The sequence below is a fragment of the Heptranchias perlo genome, chromosome 10 (assembly GCF_035084215.1).
Source record: "Heptranchias perlo isolate sHepPer1 chromosome 10, sHepPer1.hap1, whole genome shotgun sequence".
NCBI classification, from domain to species: domain Eukaryota; kingdom Metazoa; phylum Chordata; class Chondrichthyes; order Hexanchiformes; family Hexanchidae; genus Heptranchias; species Heptranchias perlo.
The window spans coordinates 78,779,971-78,805,948 of NC_090334.1; the positions used below are offsets into that span (position 1 = coordinate 78,779,971).

General features: G+C 44.2%; 1 protein-coding gene across 1 annotated transcript in view; it reads right to left on the bottom strand.

The window, feature by feature from the left end:
• ttc7b (tetratricopeptide repeat domain 7B) overlaps positions 1-25,978 on the bottom strand; it is a 336,403-nt gene that overhangs the window by 253,012 nt on the left and 57,413 nt on the right. The window contains exon 4 of the mRNA XM_067992068.1: positions 18,480-18,613. Within this exon, the coding sequence (XP_067848169.1) occupies positions 18,480-18,613 (134 nt within the window). The remainder of the gene's footprint in view (positions 1-18,479; positions 18,614-25,978) is intronic.

Below are 25,978 nucleotides of genomic sequence, written 5' to 3' on the forward strand. Positions count from 1 at the left end.
GAATGCAAATCAGCTCAGTTATGACAAACACGATTACTGTGGAAAAAAATAACAAAATCACATCATTTCATGACTTCAATCCCGAAATATGTCTTTTGACATACACAAGAAAAAAATTAATGATCTCCTTGGCTTTTCGAAGGCATTGTTAATGAGACAGGGTACGCAGTGAAGAGCTCCAGAGAACCTCACCCATACATCACTGTAATTAGCTCCATACACTGCGCTGCAGTAATAAGCCAGGCAGCAGTTTAGTGCTCCCCCTGTACTTATTTGGTACAATGACTTTTGTTATATGAATCCGCGGATGTTGTGTATGTCTGCTTGGGCACTTGGCATCTCCGGAATGGCATCTTTCCATTATACATCTGTTTTTCTAGAAGATAAATTATACTTCAGATTGCAGCTTATCAGTACTCTCAATCTAATCAGACATTTTCCACCTTCTCGGAGGAGGGATAAAGAAAGAAGCAAAGAGACAACCTGCTTTCATAGAGCGCTTTTCATAAACTCGGGACATCCCAAATCATTTCACAGCCAATACAGTGCTTTTTGAAGTTTAGTCATTGTTGTAATGTAGGGAAATGCGACAGCCAATTTGCGTACGGCAATGAGATAAATGACCAGATAATCTATTTTTTTGATAGTGTTGGTTGAGGGATAAATGCTGGCAAGAAATCAGGAGAACTCTCCTGCTATTCTTTGAATAGTGCCATTGGATATTTCTCATCCACCTGACAGGGCAGACAGAGTTTGGAAGAAAACAAACCTGCACCTTGGCAGAAAACATAGCAGGATAAAAACCAAATATGTTCACAAAATGAATGGCTAAGGAAGGCCATTCAGCTCACCAAATTTCATCTATCCAGAAAAACCCAACAGTTCCCTCCATCACACCATCTATTTTGCCTCCCAAATGATTCCAGGGTTTATGCACCATTACCCCACCTCAAATCCATTCTGTGTTTGTTAAAGGACTTCTTGACAATAGCCCTAAATTTTCCTTTTGCCACTTTGAACTTGGTGAGGACCACACCTGGAGTGCTGCATACAGTTTTGGTCTCCTTACCTAAGGAAGGATATACTTGCCTTAGAGGGGGTGCAACAAAGGTTCACTAGATTGATTCCTGGGATAAGAGGGTTGTCCTATGAGGAGAGATTGAGTAGAATGGGCCTATACTCTCTGGAGTTTAGAAGAATGAGAGTGATCTCATTGAAATGTATAAAATTCTTAGAGGGCTTGACAGGGTAGATGCTGAGAGGTTGTTTCCCCTGGCTGGAGTATCTAGAACTAGGGGGCATAGTCTCAAGGCAAAGGGTCAGCCATTTAGGACTGAGATGAAGAAAAGTTTCTTCACTCAGAGGGTTGTGAACCTTTGGAATTCTCTACCACAGAGGGATGTGGATGCTTAGTTGTTGAGTATATTCAAGACTGAGATCGATCAGGATACTAAGGGAATCAAGGGATATGGGGATAGGACGGGAAAGTGGAGTTGAAGTAGAAGATCAGTCATCTTATTGAATGCCGGAGCAGGCTCGAGGGGCTATATGGCCCACTCGTGCTCCTATTTCTTATGTTCCTATATTTCCCCAATCACAGTAAATGACACTGAATATGTAAATCCAGGATACTGCTTCTTATTAAACCATGTCACATACCTCACCTATTTGAGCTTGCCTTCCCCTAGCTCTCTCCTGGAAGGACTAACTCACCCTGGGCTGTGGCTCAACACCTCTTTCATTATGTTTAGTTAGTGACAAGGAATGCCCGATAATTTCACAATTACTATACCAGTTAGATTGACTTTGTTAAGTCACATAACGGCTCAAGAACAATAGCTAATTCGCTTAAAAAATAACTCCCATCCCCCCCTTCATATAACGTAATTTTACTTCAAAGCAAAACCCAAATTTAACCAAAATTATTAGCCCTTGCCAATAAAACATTCTGATCTGATGTGTACAACACTGGTACACCAGTACATAGAACAAAGCCAAATTCATTATGTTAGTGTTACTTCCTGTAAATGTCACAAACAGTATACAATTGAAATAGTACATAGATGTGTTAAACTGTGTAAAAAATGACACACTTGTTTGGCATTTTTATCAAAGCTCAGAATAGACATACAGACCAGAAAAGTCCCAGTTCGCTACCCCAACTGTGCTGAGTTAGCTGAACCCAGCTAGGGCAGCTGCAGGGGTGCTACATTGGGCCTCAGCCCCTCACCCCAAGGGTTAAGAAGGGGGAACCGTGCCCAAGGTTCCTGCTCTTGATCGCCATCCAGTGATGCTCTGCTGCAAGTGGACATATGGCGAGGAAAGAGAGCAGGCTGTGTTGCCATGCTTCCTTCTGTGGTTGCATAGCCTGCTGATACTCGCTGTGTAGACTCAGACAGTTACTTGGGTGAGGCACCAGAGAGCAACTGGTGCTCGAGGTAACCGTACCCCATCAAATCAATGTTATACAGAATGTAGAGCACAGAAACAGGCCATTCGGCCCAACTGGTCTATGCTGGTGTTTATGCTCCACATGAACCTCCTCCCTCCCCTCTTCATCTAACTCCAGCAGCATATCCTTCTATTCCTTTCTCCCTCATGTGTTTATCTAGCTTCCCCTTAAATGCATCTACGCTAATCGCCTCAACTACTCCTTGTGGTAGCAAGTTCCACATTCTAACCACTCTCTGGGTAAAGTACTTTCTCCTGAATCGCCTATTGGATTTATTAGTGACTATCTTCATATTTATAGCCCCTAGTTTTGGTCTCCCCCACAAGTGGAAGCATCTTCTCTACATCTGCCCTATCAAACCCTTTCATAATCTTAAAGACCTCCATCAAGCCACCCCTCAGTCTTTATTTTCTAGAGAAAAGTGCCCCAGCCAGTTCACTCTTTCCTGATAGGTACAGGCTCTCAATTCTGGTGTCGTCCTTGTAAATTTTTTTTGCACCTTCTCCAGTGCCGCTATATCCGTTTGATAATATGGAGACCAGAACTGTGCACAGTACTCCAAGTGCGGTCTAACCAAGGTTCTATACATGTTTAACATAACTTCTTTGCTTTTTAATTCTATCCCTCTAGAAATGAACCCCAGTGCTTGGTTTGCTTTGCTTTTTTTTTTAAAATGGCCTTATTAATCTGAGTTGCTACTTTTAATGATTTGTGTATCTTCAGGGGAGGAGGAGTGGGGAGAAAAGGGAGGAGGGGAGGGGAGGAAGAGAGAAGAAAATAAATTCCACATCTTTACTTTGGGTTTAAATAGAAATTCATACAAGGGCAATGAATGACTTAAAAAAAAGTCTGTTCTAAAACAGAGCACTGGAAAGCAGACATTAAAGTATATAAATGAAATGGTGGCACTTTCCACTGTGTAACACTTGCCAGCTGAGCTTAAACACCAGGGAGACATTGTTCTGATTGGGAGTATTACCGGCTGACAAGGAAAGGCACCATATGGCAACATAATTCTCAGATCCATGAATGACTCTCTGTGAAATCCTAATGTTGGACGGACAAATCTGGTGCTGTGCTCCACGTCTCCTCCCTTTAGCAAATCAGCCGAGCTCCCTGGCACCAGTGAGCGTGATTGTGCAACGGTTCAGTTCCAGGGCACCGTTTAATAAATCCTGGCTACTTGAGTTCTGCACTTTTGACCAAGGCAAGTTAATTTTTAAAAACTAAATATTGCTAGAACTGGTGAAAAACAAACATGCAGTTCTGAATACAAGTAACCCTTCCCTGCAGCACCAGCAGATCACAGCCTTGGATATAATACACTGCTCGTGGGCTACCCATTTAATATAGCATGCCTTCTCTTTGACTTATCCTTCATGACAACCTTGATTTTCTACATGTCTTGTCCTGAGGGACTCTTCCTGCCTGATTGGAAGAGCGGGCTAACACATGTTTTTTTTTAAAACCACCACCATCCATCAAGCTGATCCTGTCCTCACCAACGTCAACACATTCACAATGCTCGACAGGGATTAGTGGTAATCATCAGGAGTATGAACCCTGACTCATCTATCCCCTCCCTAGCCATGGGGCAATTGTAGCACCCCCAACTATTGCCCCAACTGAGGTCAGCAAACTCAGCATGTACCAGAGATTAAGCCTGGGACCTACCTGGTCCATGGAGCCCAGTACCACTCCTGGGGGTGCATTTACCAACTAGGCCAGGCTTTCTGTCTCCATGGACCACCTGTAAAGGTTTAAATGAACATGCAGCTTAAATTGCAAGTATCTCAAGCTGCTGATACTAACAGATCTTGGTGTTGTGAATTAGAATTCATCCGCCAAGCACTAATTACAGCCCTTTCCAAAATCTCCACGCCCACAAAATTCAAACAGGACAAATCGTCGAGTGAAAAATAGAAGCACAAATAGAACTGCGTTGCCTGGATTTGGTTGGTGTGCTGCAGTGTGAGCACCCATGCACTAGGTTATCAAGAGATCTGCCCTTTGTCCGATTTATACTGCACTTCAAACGAGGTCAGCTGCTGACATCATCCGAACTTACAGCTGATGTCAACATTACTGGCTAATGGGCAATTAAGCAGTGAGAAACATTAGCGCCTGAAAAATAGGTCTCGCATTATGTTTTATGCAGACAGAGGTAGGAAAGTACATTGTCACCATCAATCTCTACAAGCTCTACTCCATCATTCTGAAAATGGGATGACTCAATAATAGTGCATAATTGTACAATTATTAATACAAACCAGCAGATCTCCTATGGTGCTGCTCGTAAGAAGTCAGAGGATATGCTGTATTATAAAGACAGCAGCATTATAACATGTAATGCACAATGTATTATTCTGTTAAGATGGAGCCTAATTGCTGTAAATAGCCTGATGATCTTTTCTTGCAAACTGCTAGTGCAATATCAGCCACGTCAGTTTTTCCACTTCCCTCTCTCAACCTCCCTCTGAACTTGCAGTCCTCCATTCTCTCATGTCCAATCTAGGCAGCAATATCAAACCCATTGATAAAATGGGGTGGAGTTGTTGGGTGGCAGAAGGACCTCTACCTTGTTGAGACTGAGCACTAACTCCTATCTCCCCCTGGACCACAACCACACTGTTGTGTGCCAAGCCATCATTTCCCAGACCGTTACTGACCTTTTTTCCTCTGGAGATCTTCCCTCAGCAGCCTCTAGCCTCACAGACCCCAATCCCGCACAGCTCTCACCTACCTACTCCCCAAGATAAACAATAAGGACTGTCCCAGTATTCAGATTATTTCAGCCTTCTCCTGTCCTACTGAACCAATTTTCCCTTGACTCTATTCTTCCCCACCCTGTCCAATTTTTAAAAAATAATCGTTCATGGGATGTGGGCGTCGCTGACGAGGCTAGCATTTATTTCCCATCCCTAATTGCCCTTGAGAAGGTGGTGGTGAGCCGCCTTCTTGAACCGCTGCAGTCCGTGTGGTGAAGGTTCTCTCACAGTGCTGTTAGGAAGGGAGGTCCAGGATTTTGACCCAGCGACAATGAAGGAACGGCGATATATTTCCAAGCCGGGATGGTGTGTGACTTGGAGGGGAACGTGCAGGCGGTGTTGTTCCCATGTGCCTGCTGCTCTTGTCCTTCTAGGTGGTAGAGGTCGCGGGTTTGGGAGGTGCTGTCGAAGAAGCCTTGGCGAGTTGCTGCAGTGCATCCTGTGGATGGCAAACACTGCAGCCACAGTGCACCGATGGTGAAGGGAGTGAATGTTTAGGGTGGTGGATGGGGTGCCAATCAAGCGGGCTTCTTGAGTGTTGTTGGAGCTGCACTCATCCAGGCAAATGGAGTGTATTCCATCACACTCCTGACTTGTGCCTTGTAGATGGTGGAAAGGCTTTGGGGAGCCAGGAGGTGAGTCACTCGCCGCAGAATATCCAGCCTCTGACCTGCTCTTGTAGCCACAGTATTTATATGGCTGGTCCAGTTAAGTTTCTGGTCAATGGTGACCCCCAGGATGTTGATGGTGGGGGATTCGGCGATGGTCCCTACCTACCTAAATCCATGACTCTTCTGATGCTCTCTGGTGTTCTGCCCCTAACTGTCTTCTTTTCACATCTCCATCACTCCCCAGATTGGCCTGCGAGCCCTTCACTTCTTCCTCGAGTAGCACCCAACTAGCCCCCACCCACCACCACCCTCCTTCATCTGGTTGAATTTGTTTTCAAATTGAACACATTTTTTCTTTAACAGCATTCTCTTCCTCCAGCTAAAAGGTATTGCGATGGGAACTCGCACGGGTCCCAGCTTTATCTATCTTTTTGTAGGGTATGTTCAACACATACCCTACAAAAAGGTATGTGTTTTTGTAGGGTATGTTCTAGTCCTACTCAGGTCCCTTCCCTGACCTCTTTTTCCATTAATGCAAATTACAATGTTGGTGTTGCTTCCTGCTCTCGCCCTGATCTAGAGAATTTCATTAATTATCCTGCTAATCTCCATCCGTCCCTTTTCTTTACTTGTTCCATCTGTGTCTCCTCCCTCCCGTTCCTGGGCATCTTTCTCCTTATCCCTGAGGTGGGCTGTCCACTGACATATATTATAGTTCTACTGACTCCCACAACAATCTACATTATATTTCTTCCCACCCTGTAAGGACTTGGTTCCTTTCTCCTTGTTTCTCGTCTCCGCCACCTTGATGATGTCACCTTCCACACCAGAGCTTCCGAAATGTAGTCCTTTTTCCTTAGTCGAACATCTCCCTCCACTGTGATAGAGAGGACCCTACACCGGGTCCATGCCATTTCCTCTGCTTCTGCTCATACCCCCATTACTCCTCACAACTATGATAGGGTACACCTTGTCCTCGCTTCTACCACACCAGCTTCCGTGTTCAGTCAGGGGCAGTCTGCACCCTGTACGAATGCACATGTATGTATATGTGTAGGTATGCATGTATGTATGTGTAAAGGTGTGCATGTATGTATGTGTAAAGGTGTGCATGTATGTATGTGTGCGTGTTTTTACCCTCCACTTCCCTTTATTCTGTTCCTTTTTAAATGCTCCTCACCTGCAATACCCTCCCAGTTCTGATGAAGGGTTCACACCTGAAATATTAACTTGTCGGCACTCTCCCCGATGCTGCCTGACCGGCTGAGTGCTGCAAATAGATCTATCCGGAGGTGAAATACAGGTTAATTGCCGTAAGCTAAGTGAAGCTTGACTGCAGATTGGTCTCCCTTCCAGATGTTATCAAGAGGAGGAAAAACACCATCAGGAAATGACTTTCTTCCTCCCTCTTTTCAAGGATATATATTTTTAAAGATGTTACTCATTTTTCGGTAGGTTTCCTATCTGGTTGCTGTTTTGTGAGTTTCATATTTGAGCGCAAATGTGACACAAACGTTGCATATGTAACACTTTCAAGTGGAACGGACATGCTAAATGCAAGACAGGCAGGCAGGCAGACAGGCAGCAGAAAGACAGACAGATATAGAAAAATAGATAATACTAAGACAATGAAGGTTAGGTAAAGCCACGGACACTGAGTCTGGATAGATTTTGAACTACCCCCCTCACTATGCAAATGACCCTTCGGTGAGTCTCCCTCACTTTCTTTCAATATATCTGTTCTGTCCCAATCTCTCAGCTTCCCATGCAGCTGTTTCATTTATCCTGTGGTTAAGTTTTTTTCTCCTTTTCTTTGTTATTGTAACCTCACACTATTCTTCCAGATGAACACATTTTTTAAAAAAATGCTCAACAAGCTAAGGGATGTTACTTCTGGGGAATGGAATACTGCCACACTGTCAGCATCAAGCATTCTCCGCTTTGGTATAGGATAGACAATTACAGGATAAAACTCTCTTGACTCTGCCCTAACGAAGTGCCTTAGGCCCAGCCTCTGAAAGAGCATCCCCTAGTGCACCACTGTCACATTCACAATTCCCACAAAAGCCAATTTTTGCAACTTTTCTGAGCAAGACTGTCCATTTATGGGAAGGGTGGGAATGGTGTCTCATCGCTCTACCAACCATGTATGACATGAGCTTGCGCAGTCTTAACCCAGCTCCCAATCAACATGAGCCCAGAGCACCAAACTGCCCTAATGATCTGGAACGAGGCAATCTCATCTTCCACCAGTCAGGAAGATCACCTCTGGTTGTTATGTGTTGTCATGTCATAAGTAAACACGGGAAGAAACCGTCAGCATGCTCAAACCGAACGAGGTTTCAATTAAACTAGAAAACCTGACCAGAGAAAATCTTCCTACATTTATTTATGCTGTTGCTCCACAAAATGACTATAGGAAATAATTCCCATCGATGAGCAGAGGACTGAACCAAAATATATCAATAAAAAAAACCTCTACATGTTAGACAATGATACTCAACAGTAAGCACACTTTCTGCAGAGGGAAAAACAAATCAGTAAACTGACGCCAGGGCCTGGATTTTAACTTGGAGCCAGGAAGAGAAAAGTGGGGGTGGGGAGATGTTTATCGGAAGTGAAATTGGTGAGTCGGAATCTGCGATTGCAACTTAATTGAAGGATAAAAATTTTACTTCCGGGTTTTGTGCCCAGTAGCCAGATTGACAGGCCAGGGAGAGATCAGAGTCTTCGGGGATTGCATGGGGAAGGTCGGGGGAAGAGATCGGGATCTTTCGGGGTTGGATGGGGCAAGGGGACGCTGAGAAGTCAGATCTCACTGGGGGGAGGTGAGAAGTTGGACATCCGGGTTTGGGGGTGGGGGGGGGGGGGGGAGGGGGGGAGGGGGGGAGAAGTCAAACTCCGGGGGGGTGGAGGGGGGGGGGGGGAAAAGAGAGAGGTCAGCTATGTGGCGGGGGGGAGGGGGGGTCTGGGACATCCGGGGGGGGAGGGGGTATGCCTCGGACATCCGAGGGTGGGCTTGGACGAACGCAGAGCTCCAATCTTGGCAGGTAAGCTTCTTAGGCCTGGAGGAAAAACTCCTGGCTCAACAAGCAGTACATTAAAGGCACTTAGAACATAAGAACATAACAAATAGGAGCAGGAGTAGGCCAATCGGCCCCTCGAGCCTGCTCCGCCATTCAATAAGATCATGGCTGATCTGATCCTAACCTCAAATCTAAATTCATGTCCAATTTCCTGCCCGCTCCCCGTAACCCCTAATTCCCTTTACTTCTAGGAAACTGTCGATTTCCGTTTTAAATTTATTTAATGATGTAGCTTCCACAGCTTCCTGGGGCAGCAAATTCCACAGACCTACTACCCTCTGAGTGAAGAAGTTTCTCCTCATCTCAGTTTTGAAAGAGCAGCCCCTTATTCTAAGATTATGCCCCCTAGTTCTAGTTTCACCCATCCTTGGGAACGTCCTTACCGCATCCACCCGATCAAGCCCCTTCACAATCTTATATGTTTCAATAAGATCGCCTCTCATTCTTCTGAACTCCAATGAGTAGAGTCCCAATCTACTCAACCTCTCCTCATATGTCCGCCCCCTCATCCCCGGAATTAACCGAGTGAACCTTCTTTGTACTGCCTCGATAGCAAGTACGTCTTTTCTTAAGTATGGAGACCAAAACTGTATGCAGTATTCCAGGTGAGGTCTCACCAATACCTTATATAACTGCAGCAATACCTCCCTGTTTTTATATTCTATCCCCCGAGCAATAAAAGCCAACATTCCGTTGGCCTTCTTGATCACCTGCTGCACCTGCATACTAACTTTTTGATCTTCTTGCACTAGGACCCCCAGATCCCTTTGTACTGCAGTACTTTCCAGTTTCTCGCCTTTAAGATAATAACTTGCTCTCTGATTTTTCCTGCCAAAGTGCATAACCTCACATTTTCCAATATTGTATTGCATCTGCCAAATCTCCGCCCACTCACCCAGCCTGTCTATATCCCCCTGTAGGTTTTTTATGTCCTCCTCACTCTCCACTTTCACTCCCATCTTTGTATCATCTGCAAACTTTGATACGTTACACTCGGTCCCCTCCTCCAAATCGTTAATATAGATTGTAAAGAGTTGGGGACCCAGCACCGACCCCTGCGGAACACCACTGGCCACCGGTTGCCAGTCCGAGAATGAACCATTTATCCCAACTCTCTGCTTCCTGTTAGATAACCAATCCTCCACCCATGCCAGAATATTACCCCCAATCTAGTGATTCTTTATCTTGAGCAATAATCTTTTATGTGGCACCTTGTCGAATGCCTTCTGGAAGTCTAAATACACTACGTCCACTGGTTCCCCTTTATCCACCCTGTACGTTATGTCCTCAAAGAACTCAAGCAAATTTGTCAGACATGACTTCCCCTTCGTAAAGCCATGCTGACTTTGTCCTATTAAATTATGTTTATCCAAACGTTCCGCTACTGTCTCCTTAATAATAGATTCCAAAATTTTACCCACCACAGATGTTAGGCTAACTTGTCTATAATTTCCAGCCTTCTGCCTACTACCCTTTTTAAATAAGGGTGTAACATTAGCAGTTTTCCAATCTGCCGGGACCTCTCCTGAGTCCAGGGAATTTTGGAAAACTATCACCAAAGCATCCACAATCCCTACTGCCACTTCCCTCAAGACCCTCGGATGTAAGCCATCAGGTCCAGGGGATTTATCCGCCTTGAGTCCCATTATTTTACTGAGTACCAATTCCTTAGTGATTTTAATCGTATTTAGCTCCTCCCCCACTAGAGCCCCCTGTTTGTCCAGTGTTGGGATATTCTTAGTGTCCTCTACCGTAAAGACTGAAACAAAATATTTGTTCAGCATTTTTGCCATTTCCATGTTTCCCACCATTAATTTCCCGGTCTCATCCTCTAAGGGACCTACATTTGCCTTAACCACCCTTTTTCTTTTTATATAACTATAGAAACTCTTGCTATCTGTTTTCATATTTTTTGCTAATTTATTTTCATAATCTATCTTCCCTTTCTTACCTCCTGATTCAGCCCTTCTCACCTCCTTTTCACTGGCGAGATTCACGAGCCCTGGCGTTAAATTTAAAGTTAAGTCAAATTCAATTTAAAAAGACCTACTTAACATCTCACAAGGACGTTAATTGATGCTATAAATACCTGCTCGCCTGAACTAATTAAGGTCCAGACTGCGGCGAGTGGGTTACTCACACACTTCCGTCAAACCTGGAAGTGGGTGCGTTGGAGTCAGGTTGCGGTCCCGCTCCAAAAATCAAATATATTAACTACCCACCCGCCCCCAACCCACTCATTCTTGGGGGTTAAAAGTCTCCCCCTAGGGTACCATACATCATCCAATTTCCAGCTTGGATTTATTTATATTGCTCAATGCCTGCGATGTTACAATACGTGCTCGGTGATTTATTCTTTTTAAGTATTTTCTGTCTTTTGTGAAGGACAATGCCTCCAGCATTGTTAAAAGGACAGACACGAAACTAAAATGGAAGGAGCTATAATTACAGGAGTCATTACCCTGCTGTAGTGTTAAATATGTGCTGACAACTGGTTGGTTTTATGGTGCCTTGCCATTGGTCCACTACCAATAAATCCGTCGCTGTATGTAACAATGAGAAAATCAGTCTTCTGTTTCACTCCCTATCAAGGCCGCACCCATGTGCCCAGGGAAACCTAACCTTTTGGGAGCCACAAGCAAGAACCCAAATCCTATCACTTTGTGGAAGCAGTAATAACCAATGCCACCATCTTAAACCTCAGCTTAATCATGCATCAAATTATCTGTATAGAATCTGTATTACCAGTATAGAGCGATATCAAACAAAATTTGACACTGAGCCACATAAGGAGATATTAGGACAGGTGACCAAAAGCTTGGTTAAAGAGGTAGGTTTTAAGCAGCATCTTAAAGGAGGAGAGAAAGGTAGAGGGGTGGAGAGGTTTAGAGAGAGAATTACAGAGCTTAGGGCATAGGCAGCTGAAGGCACGGCAGCCAATGGAGGAGCAATGAAAATTGGGGATGCGCAAGAGGCCAGAATTGGAAGAGCGCAGAGACCTCGGAGGGCTGTAGGGCTGGAGGAAGTTACAGAATAGGGAGGGGCGAGGCCATGGAGGGATTGGAACACAAGGATGAGAATTTTAAAATCAAAGTGTTGCCAGACCAGGAGCCAATGTAGGTCAGCGAGCACAGGTGCGAGTTAGGATTCAGGCAGTAGAGTTTTGGATGAGCTTAGGAACGTGCAAGGTGGGAGGCTGGCCAGGAGAATAAAAGAGGGAAATAATATTAAAAAATGACCAAAATGAATCTTATTGCACTGTTATAATACTGTGCAACATTAACAAAGAATCGTTGCCCACAACTAAATTCTAGAAAGCAGATAGGTGGATCAGCCACGAAAAGCCAGTGCCGTACCATATAGAATCTCCACATTTTACAAGATTGTAGTTTCCAACCTGGTGGAAAGGAACACACAATGCAAGGCTGGTTGAGCAATGACACACTGCTTATCCCTGCTCAAATGGCACAAATCCGTTCAACGTTCAACAGAATATTGAAGTATTGATCGGATTTGTGCAGACACTTTCACAGTCCCTCAGCTGACGACTGCCAAGCCAAGATCACATAACAAACAATGTGCTCAGCTACCGTATCCAAGTCGGTGGGTGTTCATAACGGAGTTTACAATGGGTACTTCGAGGACATCTTACTTCTTCAGAGATGGGACACACAGATGATGGTCAACAGACATGTGTTTCATTCCTCTTTTCCTGTTCCTTTCTGGGTAAATCTGCGAGCTTGCAATAGCACATTCCTGAATTCCTTAAAGGAACAACTGTCACAATAAAATTATTTGCTCCTCCTCCCCAACAAAAACATGACAACATTGCAACATCATATGCAGAGTTCAGTTTATGTTAAGCTTAATCCTCCTGTAAGATTTTTGGGATTTTTACCTATTTGGCCTGGAAGGGGCTTTGTTTTAATTTATGATGTGATAATGCTGTGAAGTTAGATTCAGTTTACAAAGAGTTAACTTCTGGAGTCATGCAAGCCATTTAGAATATTAGAATGACCCCAAGCTCCCTGTCGCTAGCTGTTTCAATTCCACGTCCCACTCCCACTCTGACCTCTGTCTTTGGCCTTTGACACTGTTCTAATGAAGCTCAAAGTAAGCTCAAGGATCAGCACCGTATCTTTCTATGAGGCACTTTGTAGCCCTCGTGTCTTAATACTGACATTACTAATTTCAGAGGCTAACTATAGCTCCAACTTTCTCTTCGGCAGGATGTGCTGGGTGTGCCAGTGTTTCCAGGAATGGGAGAGAAGGGGTTGGTGTTTGTGGCGGGGACCCTGTATTGGAACACCTTGTTGGCGAGGTGGTCAGCACTCTTAATGTTGACCTGCCTTTTTCTTCTCTTAGTCCCCTAGGCCACTGAAGCCTGTCAGTTTTTTGCACTTCTACCTGCCTCATTCCCAATATCTTTCAGCTATTCATACATTCTCTGTGACTTGTATGTGTCTTTTATTTCTTTGATTTCTCTCATTATGCCACCTATTGGTTCATGGTGATATCACTTCTGCCATTTAACCATCCCTTTTCTTTCTACTTAAAGAAAGACAGACTTGCCTTTATACAGTGCCTTTCACGACCTCAGGACTTCCCAAAGTGCTTTACATAGCCAATTAAGTACTTTTGCAGTGTAGTCACTGTTGTAATGTAGGGAAACACGGCAGCCAATTTATGCACAGCATGGTCCCACAAACAGCAATGTGATAATGACCAGATAAACAGTTTTACTGATGTTGGTTGAGGAATAAATGTTGGCCAGGACACCAGGGAGAACTCCCCTGCTCTTCTTTGAATAGTGCCATGGGATCTTTTACGCCCACCTGAGGGGGCAGACGGGGCCTCGGTTTAACGTCTCATCCAAAAAGCACTTTACAGGTCATTCTACTTCTTTCCATGTATTTTTTTCCCCTCCCCTTTACTCTGTTGCTTTTTTAAATGCTGTTCATCTGTAATATCCTCCAGGTTTGATGAAAGGTCCACACCTGAAACGCCAACTCCTCTGTTCGCTCCCCAGGTGCTGCCTGACTGAGCACTTGTTTTGTATAATTTTTGCATGTTAGATCAGCATTAAACAACAAGATGTCATTGGGCACATTCCACAGGAGTTCACACCCCGATGGTAGAATAGGTTTCATTCATTATGCCTGACAGGCAGGTTTAACTCAATGGAATATACAGGTGCTGGGAGCTTCCACATCAAGGGGGTGGTTTCTCATTGAAGGTCATGACTTTATTGGCAGCACAGCAGGCCAATACTTGCCATACACATTAGAGGGAGGGGTAGCAGAACAGTCTCTCTCTCTTTCACACTTAATGTTTTCTTATGGTTCTGTTTTAGCTTGCATCACTCTCCCTTTTCAGGAACTGGTTTCTGTTGGGCTCCGTTCCACAATATACAGAGACCCAGATTACCAACCCCTGGGGCCAGCATCCCAATTTCACTTAACTGGAAACCAGCCATCTTTACCCGACAGCACATTTGTAGACCCACCAAGCCTTTGGTTCCCCAAATGCTGGGCAATTTATGCTATGCAGCTGACAGACCAAGACCCATTCATCTGCCATTAGCAGTACTCCGCAGTGTAAAAGCTCTTAAAGTGAGAAGTGTTCTGCTCACCAAAACTAACACCCTCACTTTCAACACCAATAGATTCACCTTAATAGGGATGGTGGAAATGCACATGTTGGAAGATTATTTGAAATCTTTCCTTTCACTCTTTTTATGTGCTCCCACCTTTTTCTTACCTTTCTCATTTTGTTCCAATCTTACCCTGTTCATATTCCATGTCCTAATTTCTCTTTAATACCCTATTCATATTCCATATCCTAATTTCTCTTTAATACCCTGTTGAGATTACAACCTGCCCTTGGAGACATAGACCACCTGGCAAACTGTATTCATTCTTCGCCTCCAGAGGCTGAAGACAACCGACCGTAAATATAAATGGCCATCAGTTCTTCTGACCATGGGCAGGCCCAGGGGTACAGGCTGCTGGCCTGTAAAAAATAGTCCAATCCAGAGTCTTTACAATCGCAAAGGCAGCTACTGAACAGCTGTGAGTTCACAGTTGTGCCAACATTGCCACCAGTGTTCTGAATCTGCCCTGCAATGTAAATGGAGCAAAAGCAGAGCACCAGCAGCCCCATCATATCGGGCTCAGTCAGGCTACTTATTATGCTATCTCGAGGAGGTGTCCCCAGTTGTATCGGTATCAAACTGGGATTGCAACTAGTGTAAACCCAACTTTTTAACCTTAAATTTAAGAGGTGTCCAAGGCAATCCATGGGACCACTTAGAATCATAGAATCGCCCAGCAAAGAAGGAGGTTATTCTGCCCATTGTGCCCTTGCCGGCTCTTTGAAAGAGCTATCCAATTAGTCCACCCTTTCCCCATAAGCCTTGCAATTTTTTACTTTTCAACTATTTATCCAATTCCCCATTAAAAGTTACTGTTGAATCTGCTTCCACCACCCTTTCAGGCAGTGCATTCCAGATCATAACAACTCGCAGTGGTGTCAAATTTTGTTTGTTAACACTCCTGTGAAACGCCTTGAGACATTTCACTATGTTAAAGGAGCTTTATAAAGGCAGGTTGTTGATCGCTGGCAGACGGCACAGAGGAAGGCTGGACCCCTCTGGGGTCTCAGAGATAGCGTCATCATCAAAAGGACTATTGCAGGAGAATCCCAAGCAGTAATCAATACATTCTGATGCCTAGATACAGTATTTCAAAAAAAGTAAAATCACAGCAGACTCACAGTCTGCATCACGTTTGATGGGTGCTGTTGCTACTAACAACTTAAGTTGTTCTGGGTTACTATATTACCAGTTAATGATTACCAGATGTAGATTTTTCTCTTCAATGTTGCTGAAAATGGATTTTAAGAAATAGTTTGTGGTCACAATATAAACATTAAGTCATTTTTGTCACATTCCCAGAAGCTGCTGTGTAATTTGTGATTTTGTGGTGTTTGGGAACCAAAGTAATGAGCGCGCTTACGCAGCATGTCTGGGGGCAGGAGCCCTGGGGGGGGGGTGGTGGTGGGGGCAATCCACTCCTGACCTGCAACTGCCGTTATTAGAGAAAAAACTGCTGGCCGAGCTACATGACCTTAATTTGTGCATTTGTGTGTAATCTACATTGTTGCGCCCTCTTCAGGCAGTTGGAGGAAAACGTACAGAGCAAGTTTGGATGCAGTGCTACTCAAGTGCAGAACGGGCAAAAGATTAGCCTCCATTTTTTCTGTGCATTGCATCTGCTTCTTGGGTTCTATTTGGGCACTAAATCCAGGAAAATATACCCGTACAATGCTAGCACTGCTCCCAAAGCAGGTACAGGTACTTGCGGTATAACTATAGCATTATAGTAGTGACACAACTACACAGGCAAAGTGACCAGTTGGGATTGGGGTCACATGACGTCAGATTGTAAAGTCCATATTTTTGACCTTGATGACATCACAAATGTAAGTTATATAATTGTCTGAAGAAATTCTCAAATCAAATAGCAATAGTTATACTTTCAATCTACAATAGTTGAATTTAAATTTCCCGCTGCCTGTATCTTGCTCTGAGCAAGGTCGTACCCATTAGGTTTAATTCAACTAAAATACTGGGGTAACATTCCTTTAAATGTGAAACTGACTAGAGCTCCTCAGGCCTTCAGATGTATGCTTGCAAAAGGTTTTGGAAAAATTATTAGGTAGACTATCCTGAGAGTGACTCATTTTAATTGGATCTGCTAAGTCATAAAATTTGCATGGCCATTTACTTTGTGTTTTTAATTAGTTAGCCCAAATTTTTAATTTGGTATTATATAGTCTCGCCATAGGTCCCAGCTGAAAATTAGTTTGAGCTAATTCAGGTTTTTTTTTCCCCTATCACCGTGGCTGTAAATTATCATGCTAAACCAGCAAATAAACTAGCTAGAAAGAAAAGAAAGACTTGCATTTAAATTTCATTGCACCAGCTCTCTCAGAAGCGTCTCAAAGGGCTTCACATGAATACATGCGAAGTGACGGCTATGTGGGCTCGTGCTACAGCCACTTTTTCTCACTGCAAGATTCCACAATCAGCGATGGGATGAATGAATCCATTTTTGGTGGCCTCAGTCGAGGATGGAATGTTAGCCAGGACACCAGGGAAACTCAGATCGTGCCACCTTTAATGTACACCTGAACTACTGCTTTATTTAAGGGTGTGGAGTAAGGAAAGGTATGGATATGGAGGAAGGGGAAAAAAAGAGAGAAAAGAAGAAGAAAAAGCATTTATATAGTGATTTATCCCATCCTCAGTATATCCCACTGGGCTATAGAACCGATAAATCGCTTTTCTTTCTTTAGTGCGATCAGTTATGTCGACAAACAGCTGCAGATTTGTACACCACAAGGCTCCACAAACAGCAATGAGATGACTGACCAGTTGGTCTGTTTTTGGTAGTGTTGGATGGGGGTGGGACTCTGGTCAGGAGGTGATGAAGGTGTAGTGGTTCACTCTTCTTGCACTGCAATGACTGAAGGTCGTGAGCAACGACGGTGTGCAATCTGGAGGAACGTAAAGTAGAATCATCAGCAAAAGATGACGGTAGAGTCAGATGTTTTGTGGAGGAATGAAAGATAACAATCAGGAAAGGCTGAACAGGCTGGGGCTCTTTTCTCTAGAAAAGAGAAGGCTGATAGAGGTCTTTAAGATTATGAAAGGATTTGATAGGGTAGACGTAAAGAAGATGTTTCCACTTGTGGGGGAGTCCAAAACTAGGGCCCATAAATATAAGATAGTCACTAATTGATCGAATAGGGAATTCAGGAGGAACTTCTTTACCCAAAGAATGGTGAGAATGTGGAACTCGCTGCCACAGGGAGTAGTTGAGGCGAATAGGATAGATGCATTTAAGGGGAAGCTAGATAAACCCATGAGGGAGAAAGGAATAGAAGGATATGCTGATAGGGTTAGATGAAGTAGGGAGGGAGGAGGCTCGTGTGGAGCATAAACCAGTTGGGTCGAATGGCCTGTTTCTGTGCTGCACATTCTATGTAATTCTATGAAGGAGGACCGGAGTGGGAGGATACAGCCCTGGAAAAACCTGAAGTTAAAGGAGTAAGAAAGGGTGGGCCATCGTCAAATGCACAAATAGAATACTCTGAGATGATACAAGGTAACTGTGTGCATGGGTTTAGGGCGAGGTTACGTGACGGTTCCCTGTTTAGTGGTGCAGGGTTTCAGATATCCAAGACAACAGTGGATGATTCATCGAGGTGTTCAAGAGCAGAGTTTTAGAGACACATAACATAAACAACAAGATGACCAGTGGAATGGCCATGATTAAAATCATACTGCCAATCGGCAACTGTTCAGAACTTTCAAGGTGATGGGATAATTTGAGCAAACTGCAACTTTAGAAAGTTCCAATGTAACTTAGAAGAGATCACCTTTCTCAGGGATTTCAGTGAGGAATAAAACAAAGATTTAAAAAGCACAGTGACGTATGATACAGAACAGTGTGATCTTATCAGCATTAACAGTAAAACCCAAGCAGATTCTTCTTACCCTTTCAGTTTCTTGTAAATAAATCAGCGCTATATCACCAGCTTTCTCATAACATGTAATTATTTCTTGTTCGGGATCCGGCTGCAGATCATTTTTTGGCGATGGTGATGCTACCAGCTTCTCCAAACACAAACCTAAGAAGAGAAAGCATAATTAGATATGCTGATTTATGAACTGAACTGGGTTTGACTCCCTCAATGGCACAATGGAGAACTGCACTGAGCTGAACTCAATACTCTATGGCCCCAGATTTGATCGCTGACCTGTGACGAGTCTGCTCATATCAGGACAGTGTGAAAGAGCTACAATCTTCCCTGGCTTGGAGGCGCATCATCAACAACAACTTATATAGTGCCATTAACATAGAAAACACGTCCCAGGTTCTTCACAGACGTTCAAGGAAAAAAATTAACATTGAGCTAGAGGAGGAAATATTAGGAGGGGTGATCAAATATTTGGTCGAAGAGCTGGGTCTCGAGCAGGGTCATAACGGAGAAGAGGGAGATGGTGAAACAGAGGGGTTTAGGGACGGAATTCCAGAGCATGGGACCTCAAAAAATAATAAATCAAACATTCTGTCCCCTCTGTGGGCTGACTTACTTGTCTTTGGTATAATCTTTCTTTCAAGACTACTCCTAACTGCAAAATTTGACCTCCTGCTTCTTAGCTTCCAGCTCCAAGCCCAAGCCCAGGCCTGCACCTTGCCATCTCCTGACTGACTGACTGTCATGAGCCTCTTTTTTTCCTTTTCCTCTGTGTTCTAAGCAATTGGGAAGGCTGTGTCTTAAATTTCTTCCCTGTAGGCTTGTCAACTAAACCAACTACCTCCTCTCCCAAGAGTATATTCTCAGCAGGCAGCTTACATTGGGTTCGCACGAGTAGAACTATCCCCACAATAGGTGCGGTGGCTTCGTGAGGGAATTGGCTAACGGATTGCTCAATGCTCCTGGTCGTCACGGACAACAATAAGATTGGTTGGCTCATTCCCACATCAATTCCCCCCCCCCACCCCCCAAACAACTGACCCAGTAGCCGCAGCCAGTATGAATTCATTTTGTTTTAAACATAGCACTTAAATATTGTTATGATCTGGAATGCACTGCCTGAAAGGGTGGTCAATTGTTAACAATTTTACAACATCAAGTTATAGTCCAACAATTTTATTTTAAAATTCACAAGCTTTCGGAGGCTTCCTCCTTCCTCAGGTGAATACCTGATTCACCTGAGGAAGGAGGAAGCCTCCGAAAGCTTGTGAATTTTAAAATAAAATTGTTGGGACTATAACTTGGTGTTGTAAAATTGTTTACAATTGTCAACCCCAGTCCATCACCGGCATCTCCACATCATGAAAGGGTGGCGGAAGCAGTGATGGGCCGAATGGCCTCCTCTGTGCTTCTATGACTATAACTCATTCCAAAATCCATGAAGGGGAAAAAAAAGATAAAAATCCTTAAACGTGACAGTCTCACGGCCCCGTCTGCTCTCTCAGGTGGATGTAAAAGATTCCATGACACTATTTTGAAGACGAGCAAGGGAGTTCTCCCCGGTGTCCTGGCCAATACTTATTCTTCAACCAACATCACTAAAAACAGATTATCTGGTCATTATCTCATTGCTGCTTGTGGGGCCTTGCTGTGTGCAAATTGGCTGCCGTGTTTCCTACATTACAACAGTGACTACACTAAAAATACTTAATTGACTGTAAAACGCTTTGGGATGTCCTGAGGTAGTGAAAGGCACTATAAAAATGCAAGTCCTTTTTTTCTTTTTCACGGTCAGAATCATAAATTTATGCACTCTAGTTACCAGCTCACTGACCTGTGGAACTAGCTTTTGTCCGGTTACTTTATCAAAACTGCTTACAATTTCAGATCTCCTCTTAACCTTCGCTGCTACTCTAGTTTCACAACTAAAACACACTGCTTCCACCGCCCTTGCACTCATTTGGGCCCAGCTGTCAGCCAGAACCCATGTGGAGTGTGCAACATCATCATGGGAAGGTCAGTCAGATGTCCAAAAATGTAAACTTTTGACCATGACTTTTGAAACAGGTGCACATCTCGGGGAGTGCGGAGTTGCTCCACCGGTCGGTTGTTCTGAATCCAGTATGCGCTGTAAACAGGCTGAATTCGGAGCAGGAGCAACCCGACCAGGTGGTGAAGCCACTTCCGGTGGCAGCAGCTCTGAAATATAAACGAGTTGAGAGACACTCGTGCAATAGCAGCTTCCAGCAGCTTTGCTCACGGGTTGCCATGGAAACTGAGTTGGTAACTACCATGATTTATTTATAATTTTATTTATTTTTGTTTTACAGCATACTGCAGTAAAAGTTCTGACTAGAAAATGACAGGAAGTGCTCAGCAGTGGGTAATTGTCATCTGGCATAGGAGACGGCTCAAAAATGTCCCATTTCTGTTCACTTATACATTGCGATGCTTTTGACCAATTTATTTTAGTTGCCATAGGAACGCTACGTGACCAGACAAAACTTCTCAAAACTCCCAACCAAGTCACAGCACCGCAATGTTTCTCACAAAATGTGATCGCAGTAATGTTTACAACCTCCTGCAGCACCTTAAATATAGCAGGGCCGATTCTATTGAGTTGTCGCATAATTTTGAATGTCGTTCACAACAACTTGCAGTTATGCAGCCCCTTTAATGTAGAAAACATCCCAGGCCCTTCATAGTGGGAAAATGGACACCGAGCAGCAGTGGGAGAGTTCAGAGATATGAAAGGACAGGTTTGAAGAGGCTTACAGTTAGGGAGAGATGCAGCAAGGTTTAAAGAGAGAGTCCGAAAGAGTAGGATCTAGAAAGAGAAAGCTCTGCCACCAATTGAGGAGCAGAGGGGCAGATGCACAGGAGGCTAGAACCAAAGCAAAAGGATTGCGACCCGGGGCTGGAGGAATTTGCAGGTTAGGGGTGAAACAATGGAAGAATTTGCAAATGAGGATGAAGATTTTCATGCATTGGGGACAGGAAGCTAATGGAGGTTGGAGAGGACAGGAAGGATGGTGAAGTAGGGCTTAGCACAGGGCAAGGTACAGGCAATAGAGCTTTGGGTGAGTTGCAGCATATAGCTCAGCTCAGCACGCTGGCAAGGAGAGCAATGGAAAAGCCGAGTAAGGGCAAGGGATTTGGCAACAGTGGGTTGAGGTATTGGCAGAGACGGGCAAATTTGAGGAGGTGAAGGCAAGCAGCCTTGCATGTTGTCGGGATACATATAGAAACTGACCACATGACTTCATATGATACTGCCAATCATAGAAAGGTTACAGCACGGAAAGAGGCCATTCGGCCCATCGAGTCAGAGCCGGCTCTATGCAAGAGCATTCCAGCTAATCCCACTCCGCCGCTCTATCCCCATAGTCCTGCAAATTTTTTACTTTCAAGTATTTATCCAGTTCTTTTTTGAAGGCCATGACCAAGAGGTAACATGTAAACAAGGACAAAAGACCAAAGACAGAATCATGGGTACTACAGGGGTGATTGTGCAGAGGCAAGGGGAGTAGTCATTACTGGAGATGCGTGAGGGCAGTCTTGCAGAGGTGCATCACAGTTCAGCTGGCCACAGAGGAGATGGAGGAGGATGGAATGACCAACCATGCAGCTATTCACAATATATATCAATGATTTGGATGAGGGAATCAAATGTAATATTTTCAAGTTTGCTGATGATACAAAACTGGGTGGGATTGTGAATTGTGAGGAGGATGCAAAGAGGCTTCAAGGCGATTTAGACAAGTTGAGTGAGTGGGTAAGTACATGGCATATGCAGTATAATGTGGATAAATGTGACGTTATCCACTTTGGAAGGAAAAACAGAAAGGCAGAGTATTATTTAAATAGTGATAGATTGGGAAACGTTGATGTGCAAAGGGACCTGGGTGTCCTTGTACACCAGTCACTGAAAGCAAACATGCAGGTGCAGCAAGCAGTTAGGAAGGGAAATGGTATGCTGGCCTTCAATGCAAAAGGATTTGAGTACAGGAGCAAGGATGCCTTACTGCAGTTATACAGGGCCTTGGTGAGACCACACCTGGAGTATTGTGTGCAGTTTTGGTCTCCTTACCTAAGAAAGGATATACTTGCCATAGAGAAAGGTTCACCAGACTGATTCCTGGGATGGCAGGACTGTCGTATAAGGAGAGATTCGGTCGACTAGGTCTGTATTCACTAGTTTAGAAGAATGAGAGGGAATCTCATTGAAACGTATAAAAGTCTGACAGGGCTAGACAGACTGGATACAGGAAGGATGTTTCCCTTGGCTGGGGGTCCAGAACGAGGGGTCACAGTCTCAGGATGCGGGTTAGGACATTTAGGACTAAGATGAGGAGAAATTTCTTCACTCAGAGGGTGGTGAACCTGTGGAATTCTCTCCCACAGAAGGCTGTGGAGGTCAAGTCACTGAATATATTTAAGAAGGAGCTAGATAGATTTCTAGACACAAGAGGCATCAAGGGGTATGGGGAGAAAGCGGGAATATGGTGTTGAGACAGAGGATCAGCCATGATCATATTGAATGGTGGAGCAGGCTTGAAGGGCCTATGTTTTTAAGTTGAATGGTTAAGGAGGAGAGGTCGAGAGATTATCCACTTCTCCTGCAGTTTGTTACCCTGTTTTATGCTGACTATTGGCAGGCAGTTCGTTTTTCATATTGTAGGGCAGGTGTGGGGCGGGGGGGGGGAATGGTGGGATGATAAATAACAGTGGGTGCCCAGATCTGTTCCTCACAGTGAGTCGGAGGTTTGAAAGAGAAGTACTGGAGGACAAAGTAAACGGTTGGCGGTGAAGTGTTTTTTAGTTTATTACTGGGAAACCTGAGCCAATCAGGATAAATGGATAGCAATGAAGTGTGTTATTTTGACTGGTTCCTGAGAAATTAAAATAAATTGGAACATTTTTGGTGCTACAGATGCGCTGTATGCAGCCTTTAATAAATTAATTAACTAGATGTGTTTCCTGGAGAGACTTATAATATGTTGGGGAGCAAATTGTTTTTTTTGGGGGGGGGGGGGGGGGGTGGAAGACAAAGACAGTTAAACACCAGACAGCTAAACACCAGACAGCCTACAGTATTCACTACTGAACAACCAACTTTGTAAAGAATGCTATCAATCATCCAACTAAGGAGCCGTTCTACTGTACAGCAATTAGGGATTGTAAATGGGGGACACTTCCCAGAAAAACATAGCTTCTTCAAGTGGCGAGACCATATAGGTGGTTGGCACCGTATAGTCAGTCTTAAAGAAAAGAATAAAGCACCTTTCACGAGCTCAGGATGTCCCAAAGCGCTTTACAGCCAATGAAGTATTTTTTTGCAGTGTAGTCACTGTTGTAATGTAGGAAACACTGCAGCCAATTTGCACACAGCAAGCTCCCACAAACAGCAATGAACAGATAATCTGTTTCAGTGATGTTGGTTGAGGGATGAATATTGGCCAGGGTACCGGGACGGGGCCTCGGTTTATCGTCTTATCCGAAAGACACCACACCCAACAGTGCAACACTCCCTCAGTACTGCACAGGAGTGTCAGCCTGGATTATGCACTTAAGTCTCTGGAGAGGGACTTGAATCCACAACCTTCTGACTCGGAGGCGAGAGTGCTATCAACTCAGCCATGGCTGACACCTAGGTATGGAAGTGGAGCCAACGTCACACCATCCCCCGTTCTGTTTGTAACACTATTGTTACAGGAGTTTTCGTGTGGTGTAGCAATGATCCATACAGTCCCCACTCTGTGCTTAGATGACCTCGACTGGTATGAGATCTTTAACAGTGCTAGGGAGGAGAAGAGAAGAAAAAAAACTGCTTCTGATCACTATCGAGATTCCTGCTGGAAAAACAGGTGTGTGTGGAGTTTTGGGCTCTGTTGTGATGCCCTCCACTGTCGAATAGCCAGCCACATTTCACCATCAAGACTCACATAAAGAAGAATGGCCACTTGAACAAGATAGTGGAGGGTCCCCAGCATCTGTGAAATTGTACCTCAAAGCAAGAGTGAACTCCTTCAAGAGTAAAGTGGGCTGGGGGACACTTTAAAGGGTGATTTTACCCTTGATTCTTTGAAGAACACATTACTTAGTGTTAAGTGAGATTTATTTTCACAATTCTCAGACCATTCCAAAGCTGGTAAAAGGGGCCCAGGTCAACGAGAGATGCGTAAAAGATTCATCATAGCTCACTGTGGGTTATAGAATTCTTTTAAACACCGATATTTCTAACAATACAAAATCCCCCTCTGAAGAAAAAAATACAAGATGATAAGTGGAAGCTCCCCCTCTACCACAGTAAAACCACATCGATGGAAATACACTTATTTGCATCAGTGTCGATGGAAATTCACGTATTTCCATCTGTGACACCTCCTCCCCTCCAAGCACTACTATCAATCGGTTTTATTTAGTGCAGTCAGAGTGTGTTACTCATTTCTCAGACCTGGATTTGCTGTCTCCATGTCCAATCTTTGAGGGAGAATGGCAGATAAAGCCGTTGAAAGAGGCAGGGCCCTAAGAATACCTTATGGTTTTATCACGCACGTGCAGTAATACTATGACTGGAACTATCACTGTGCCCAAGGGCACCTTAGCCACAAGCCATGCATCACAGAAATATTTCCCACACCGGACTGAAGTCCTGAGCTCTCATCCAGCACAGTGCAGTCCCTGTTCCCACTCAGCCCCATCATTTTTTTTACATAATGGTTTAATTTCTCACTTCCAATTGTTTTAATTACAATACAGATTTCACAAAATTGGTGCACGTATCTTTTAAAGAATTAAAACTACCCTCCTCCCATTTTATAGAGTCTGACAGCACAGGAGACCTTTTGGCCCATCGTGCCTGTGCTGGCTCTTTAGAAGAGCGATCCAATTACTCCCATTCCCCCGCTCATTCCCTAGCCCTGCCTAACTTTATGCTTCACTTTCTCTGCTCTTTTAACTCTCCTCCTCCATGCACCTCCAATACTCACCATCACTGCAACTTTCCGAAGCAAGCTCGAGAGGCCATATGGCCTACTCCTGCTCTTATTTCTTATGTTCCAGCAGCTATCTGTACTTTGTACAAGTGACCGTTCTTCATGCGTGCAACAGGCTAATCAACCACTGAGTTCATCGCAACTGAACCAAATGCTGTCCTCGCTCGACATTTACATACAGCAGAAACAGTGGATACTGATCAGGAGCAGGAACCCTCCAAAGTCCGCAATGAGCCAATTGTAGAGCTCCCACCACCAACCATGTTGAGATCATGGGCACATAGGAACAGGAGTCGGCCTTTCAGCCCCTCGAGTCTGCTCTGCTATTCAATTAGATCATGGCTGATCTGTACCTCAACTCTATTTATTCTCCGCTGCTGCGTATCCCTTGATATCCTTACCTAACAAAAATCTATCGATCTCAGGCTTGAAAATTTCAATTGACCCCCAGCATCCACAGGTTTTTGGGGGAGTGAGTTCCAGATTTCCACTACCCTTTGTGTGTAAAAGTATTTCT